This window comes from Triticum aestivum, chromosome 5B (assembly GCF_018294505.1).
Source record: "Triticum aestivum cultivar Chinese Spring chromosome 5B, IWGSC CS RefSeq v2.1, whole genome shotgun sequence".
NCBI lineage: Eukaryota > Viridiplantae > Streptophyta > Magnoliopsida > Poales > Poaceae > Triticum > Triticum aestivum.
In genome coordinates, this window is record NC_057807.1 from 545806454 (window position 1) to 545813372 (window position 6919).

Below are 6919 nucleotides of genomic sequence, written 5' to 3' on the forward strand. Positions count from 1 at the left end.
ATGGTTTATTAATTTGGTTACAGTCTATTTTAGAGCTGAACCAAACACGTTATGGATTTTGCTCATTTCGTTCACAGTGCCGGCGTAACCTCATTACGATTAAGTTTGCGTTACCTCCCTGAGCCAAACACCTCCGAGGCAACAGGTTACACGCGTGTATAAGCTACTTCCTCTGTTCACTCTTATAAGACCTTGAAAATATTTTAGACAATGTACAAAACAATCTATTTTAAGTTTTGTCTGAAATGACTTACAAAAATGAACGGAGAGAGTAGCTTTTTAATCCATTTTAGCGTACACATATAAAATTAATTGATGAGCTGAAACAATCCATTGCACTAGGTAGGTACTCAATAGTTAATTAATCACCGGGTGCTTGCAACAATTAAGAACACTAGTAGTAGTGGTACTTGTTGACACGCTGGCGCATGCAGGTAGTGCCGCTCGAATATATGAACTCCACCGCCTCCCCGCCGGCCGTGGCGGTGCTCAGAGCTTGAGCGACAAGTCTATCTCATTCTCCGCCGTGGCCTCCCCGCCGGCCGTCTTGGTGCTGCGAGTGCCAGCCCAGCCGCCCATGCTCGCCGCGGGTGAAGTAGCGTAGCCCCAGAGCTCCCCGCCGCCGTGCAGCCAGCGGTGGGCGACGGCCGGGGAGGAAGGCGTGGCGTCGGCGTAGCGGCTGCGCCTGGCGAGGGTGCGCTCGAGCTTGTGGGCGTTCTGGTGGCCGCCGAGCGCCTGCGAGCTCAAGAACTTGCGGTGGCAGTAGTTGCAGGAGAAGGTCTCCCGCCCGCCGCCGCGCTGGTGCTCCGCGGCGACTGCAGCCGCAGAGGGGGACGCCGGGAGCCGGCCGTCTCGCTGTTGCGTGGTGGGGTTGAGGCGGAGTTCGAGTCTGACGCCGTGCAGCAGCAGCTGGTGCGACTGCGGCGCCTGGCCCTCCATAGTCGATGGCCGGAGCCGGCACGTCGAAGATGGTGCGCGCGGGCGGGAGTGTGTGGAGAAGGAGGCGCGGGGCGGTGTGAAGCGTGGACTAGCCCACTGAATGACACACTGCTGCTGCCGCACGCGGGACGGTGGGCCGGCACTGTAGCTGCTGGCACCTGGAGCGCATTTGCTTGAACCGGACATACTCCCTCCTTACCGGTTTATAAGGCTCTTATCTGAAATCTCACCAACCAAGGGAAATGTCTATTGGCTGGGATGAATTGAGCTGGTTTAGAAAGTGCCCAATAAGCTTTGGGCTTTTTCTTCGCGAAAACTGTGCGCGCCGCAATATTAATTCTCGGCCGTTCGACCCCCAACGCAATAACTCCAGCGCCCGCGTGCTCTATATGCTGCGCGCTAACGGCTGCATGCGCGCGCTCTCTCCCGCCTCCGCTCTGAACTTACTGCATGCGCGCGCTCTCTCCCGCCTGACCTCAAAACTAAACCGGCCCGTGCGCGCGGTCTCTCCCACCTCTCTCTCTCTCTCATCTGCATGGCGCATGCATAGGCCAGTTTCATTTTCATGTTTTGCATGCGCGGTGCCAAACAACAAATGAAAGAAGCACCGCCAAAATCATCTGGTGCCATTAGCTCAATTTTTGGTTTTTCAGCGTTGGGGCTGCGAACTCGAACACTGCCTCTCCCGCCATAGCAAATCGTACATGCACTGCAGTATAAAGTGGTGGGCAGCAAGCAAGTTTAGCCACACCATTCTTCTCGACCTGGGTGATCGTGAGCTAGTGCACGAGCTGCTCGACCTTGTCGAGGAGCGCTGAGAAGTTATCGACGAACGCCTCGACTTGGTCCAGAAGCGCCCCCACTTCATCATCAGCATCGTGCTGACCCTCGCCTCCGGCGGGAAGCTGGCTCTCTGCGTGTGCATCAAACACATCATTAGCGGCGGACTGTGCGGACAGCATCTCCGTTGACAGCTGCGTCAGTAGCGCCCATGGCTACGGCGCCGCCGGAGTTCTCCGTGCCCATCACCAATGGCTGGAGCTCCTTCTCGACGTCCGGAATCCAATCTGACATCGCTTTGCTGCTCTCGTTTCGTATGTGGATGAAAAGAGTAGAGGAGGGTGGGTGAAAGAACACGAGTGCTTCGAGTCATTTTAAAGAAGTGGGTGGTGCATGCATGCATGCAGCGAGGGAGAGGAAAGGAGTTGGCCATTTCTCTTCGTACGAGAACAGCAGCCAGCGAATTAATTGTGTGCGTAGGGATCGAAATGACCGCAGCGCTTCAACCGAGCGGACCACGAATTGAGCCTTATGTTATGGAAATCTGGCGATTTTGAAATGAGCCTTATAAACTGGTAAGGAGGGAGTAGCAGCTTTTTGGTCGTCCAATCAGCGAAATCACTAGAGATGATCTTAGCTAGCACCGGAAATGCATCCAGTAGAACCCCGTGCATGCAATGATGCCACTTAGTGACCCAACCCGTGCATGCAATGGTGGCAGCAAGTACAGTTCCGGCCGCCTCCTATGGTGGCGGCAGGGTCCACGATACCCAGCTCCGTTTCGTCCTATGTGGCAAGGCGCTGAAAAACTGTAATGCGCAGGCTGCCGCCTGGCAGCGCGGCAGCAGGGCCGGCCGCCTCACGGCGTGGCGGCAGGTGCCACGTGTCGCCTGGCGCGCCTGCCGCCACGGCCGAGGGGGTCTCTTTTATCAATCTGATCAAGAGGTGGTCTTTTTTGTCATTTTGATTCGGCAAGTGGTCTCTTTTGACAAAAATCTCGCTAAGCACGGCACGCCTGATAATTTAGCATTTAACCACAATCTTAGAAACGCCTACTAATACGGCGTGTCATTTTTGACGGCCGCCGCGAGTTTTGCTAGGCGTGTATAGAAACATACCAGAGACACTTGGGCGCTCGTTTGTCGCTACTAAGGGCATCTCCAGCCGTTGGCCCCCTAGGAGGGGCAAAAAATCGCCCCCTGGGGCGCACCGGCGCTAACCCGCGCACTGAGGGCGTGATGCCCCTCAATCGCGGCGCCCATGGTTAGTCAAAAAAGTCAAATACGGCGCAAAAACGACTCAAATTTAACGCAAACATCGGCGAGTTCGTTCAAACTTAAACATATTTTACAAAAAAGAAAAAACTACCGCGGGCTACCCCCGCCATCTCCCTCGCCGCCCGCCTCGCCGCCTGCTCATGCGGTTCTACATGCCGAGAAGGCTGTAGAACCGCGTGTAGTCACCGCCGTCGTCATCATCGTCGTCGTCGTCGTCGCCGCCCCCACCTACGCCTCCGCCGTCCCTGCTGCATCCCTCCCCCGGTTGGCGCGGCGGGTTGGACGGTCCGGGGGCGTCGTCATCGTCGTCGTCATCGCTGTCGAGGACCACGACGCCGTGCTCGTCCTCGTGCCCATGATTGCGGGCGGCGATCTCCTCCAGGGCCCGGCGCTGCCAGACCATCTTGTCGCGGAGGTAGTCGTCCCGCGCCCACCGCATGGCATCCTCGTCGGAGAAGCCGCGCCGGGCTATCTCCTCGTACTCCGCAGGGAAGCCTGGCTCCGGCTTGGGCTCGACGAGGACGAAGCGGCCGGTGGGTGGAGAGGCGTTGGCGCCGATGCGGACGCCGGAGCTGCGGGTGCGCGTGCTGACCGGCGTGCCCTGGGCTCCGGCTTGACGGGGCGGAGGCAGGGCGAGCCGCCGGACGAGGAGGAGGATCCCCCGGTCTCCATGCGCCTCGGGGTCCAGGAGCTTCCCCGGCGGCGTGAGAAGGAAGGGGGGGGGGTACTCGAGGCGCGGCGTGTTGCCGCCCTCGATGTACTCGAGGACGGCCTCCAACGTGCGCCCGGGCACGCCCCACCACCGACGCCGGCCGGCAGCGTTGAGCCTGCCGGAGGGCACGACGCCGTTGGTGGCCTCGAGCTGCTGGGCGTGACGGCGGCGGAAGTAAAGGTCCCAGAGCGGGCTGTCGGGGACAATACCGTGGCCCCTCCCCCGCTGCACGCGGAAGGTTCGAGCGGATACATGCGATCTTCGCACGCCGCGCCGCGCCGGTGGGTACCGGAGGCACCGGCACGCCGCCCGCGCTGATCCTCCACGCCCCGGGCACCCGCATGTCCGGCGGGACCGGGTACTCGGCCTCGTAAAGGAGGCGAGCCTTGTCTTCATGAAGATGGCGGCGGCCGAAGCCGTTCGCCGCCGCGCCGTTGCCTGGGAAGCGCTCTGCCATGGGTGTGAACTGGAGACGGCGAAAGAGAGGAGAGGAGAGGGAGGAACGGCGACGGCGGGAGAGTGTGAGTCGCCGAGTGCGTCGGGGCGCGTCATATATAGGTCAAGGCGCGCGTGCCACCGTGTGTACGTGTGGCGGGCGAGGGAGGGCGAGGGACGCGTGTCGTCCGGTCTTCACTGCGCCGCCCGTGAGGCATCAGTGGTGCTGACCGGCGCGGCAGCGCGCGGCAGCTTTGGCATTGATTCGCCGCGGGAAACGAGGTGATGAGGACGACGAAGGGCCGAGAAGAGAGCCGTGTCGCTGACGCGGTGGGCCCGCGGCTTATTCACGCCAAAACAGTTCGCCCGGCGCCCCCGGGCGCCCCCCAGCGCGCCGGGTTCGGGCTGGGTCCGCCGGCGCTGTTTTCGGCCCAAGCCGGCGAAAATCGGGCTCCTGGGGGCGCGACTGGGCCGTTTTTCGGTGCCGGCGCGAAAAAACGCCTGGGGAGGCCTTCCTGGGGGCGCGGCTGGAGATGCCCTAACTGTTAGGTAAAATTAAAATATCCACCACTGTGTTACTTTGGTCCTTAGTATCAGTTTGAACCTTGCTGACGAGCTGAAGTTCATTTCTAATATCTGTTTGAATCTTGTAATCTTTGAATTTGAACCATATAACTCTGGAATTTGAACCTTATAATATTTGAGCTTTTGTGGTACAATCGTTGAAATGACATCGTGTGAGACTCGTATATTGGTATACTATTTTGACCTTAATATGCAATGGACTTAGATTTTATTAACCATTCTTGAATCTGTTTACCTTGTCAATCTCATAGCACACGATCTATATAGCTAACTCGACTGTGATATCGACATTATTGCACACAGTTGGTTTCTTCAACCGTGTGCCATGTAGAGCATAAAATTAATTATCGCACTCGAGTGTCCATCATCACCCTTCTGTGTAACTTTGACCTCATCATCCACGGTAAACCTATGACCGAAGTCATTCCACACACTTCATTTTTACAAAGCCTTTTACCAATAAACGCCTACGATTTGTCCCTCTTCTAGCCGACGCGTGGCCAAACTAGTCGGGTGGGAAGCTTGCGCAGTAAACTGCACGGCAGCGCGGGAACAGGCTCACCGATGATACATTTGGCACCTCTTCGAGCCTATGTGTGGTCAAACGAAACATGTGTGGTGTTGTCAAGCATGCACTGGAATCCTCCACTATGAACGCGGTGACAAGACGTGACGATAAGACGATTACAGGCCGGCCGACCCTCATTTATTACAGCGACCATTTAACCCTTGTGTCTCTTCAACCTTTCGATCGCGCCGCACCATTGCAAGAAGCACACCCACCACGACAAACTCTTAGTGGGTATCCTGCGCGGCTCCAATGGCGCTTCGCGGCTGCCGATGACGAGCAGCAGTTCACCATGCATGCCGTGGTGGACACCTATAGAAAGTTCACGCAACTCACGGTGGTGTAGACCAACAACCCGACCTGGGTGGAGCACTCCATCCACATCATGGAGCTGTTGCTTATTGAGGAGAAGTACAAGGTGGTCAGGTTCAACCTCGAGTACAACCGCGCTCGTGCCGGGTCTCATCCCAAGGTCGTCGTCGCCCAGATGTGTGTGCGATATCATGTCCTCGTCTACCACTACTGCCTGGCCACAAGGCCTTGCGAGAATTTCGCCAGGTTGGTCAACATCCCCCACTACATGTTCGCTATGGTGGACATCACCAATGATGTAAAGGTGCTCAAGAATTCGAGTATCGCCTGCTAGAATCTTGTTGACATCCAGGGCCAATACAAGATCTGGGGCAACAACGAGCATGAGAATGACTCAATGGTTCACCTCGCTGAGGCTATCATTGATCCCTACTACAGAGACATGAAGGATTCCTGCAACAAGGACAAGCGTGCCTGGCACTCGGCCTGGATTGAGAAACTCGACAAAGCTCATGTCGTGTACGCGGCCAAGGAGGCATACACGAGCTACGAGATGTACAGGCGGATCGTTGACATGAGGAAGTGCCTCCTTCCCCAAAATGGCCAGGGATCTAGCCGGAAGCAGAGTAATGGCAAGCGTTGTCGCAACAAGTAGATGATTAGATCCTCGTCTCTCCTAGTTTAGTATGCATGTAATTGCTAACTTCGGTGTGTGAACATGTTGTGTGTGTAGTCACTTATGTAATTGTATGCTTAATTTGGTTATGCAATGCTGTCTTTTTAAGTATATATGTTGATGCTCTGTAGATAGAGCAAATCACATCGCACATAGACTAAAAAATGGAACCCGCCAGTGATGATTTCATCAATCACTGACAATTGTATACCAGCAATCGTTTACTCACAACACACATGACTTGTTAACAGGAATCGTCTGTGTTGTTATCGGTCTTCTCACACATTTCCGATTACAGACCTATTTATCGCGTATCACACACGTCTTGTTAAGTTGAACCGTTTCTGTTCTCTTGGCTCAAAGCAAAAAGTTCATCCGAGTGAACTGTTTGCCGTATATCACACACAACTTCATCTGGCTGCTTGTTTCTGTTGTTCTGCCTCATCACAAACAGTTTATCCGAGTGAACTGTATGCCGTATATCACACACGCCTTCATCTGGCTGCCTGTTTATTTTGTTCTGCCTCATCGCAAATAGTTCATTGAACTGAACCGTATGCCCCGGCTCACACACGCAACTAAAATTTGAGCCGTGTTTGATGTATCCTTCATCGCAAACGTTTTGCATATTTTTT

General features: G+C 55.7%; 1 protein-coding gene across 1 annotated transcript; it reads right to left on the reverse strand.

Moving 5' to 3' along the window:
• Positions 1-269: 269 nt before the first annotated feature.
• Positions 270-1002, reverse strand: LOC123116861 (zinc finger protein 2-like). Its single transcript, XM_044537747.1, has one exon. The coding sequence runs from the start codon at positions 937-939 to the stop codon at positions 490-492; it is 450 nt and encodes a 149-aa protein (XP_044393682.1). The 5' UTR covers positions 940-1002; the 3' UTR covers positions 270-489.
• Positions 1003-6919: the final 5917 nt, after the last annotated feature.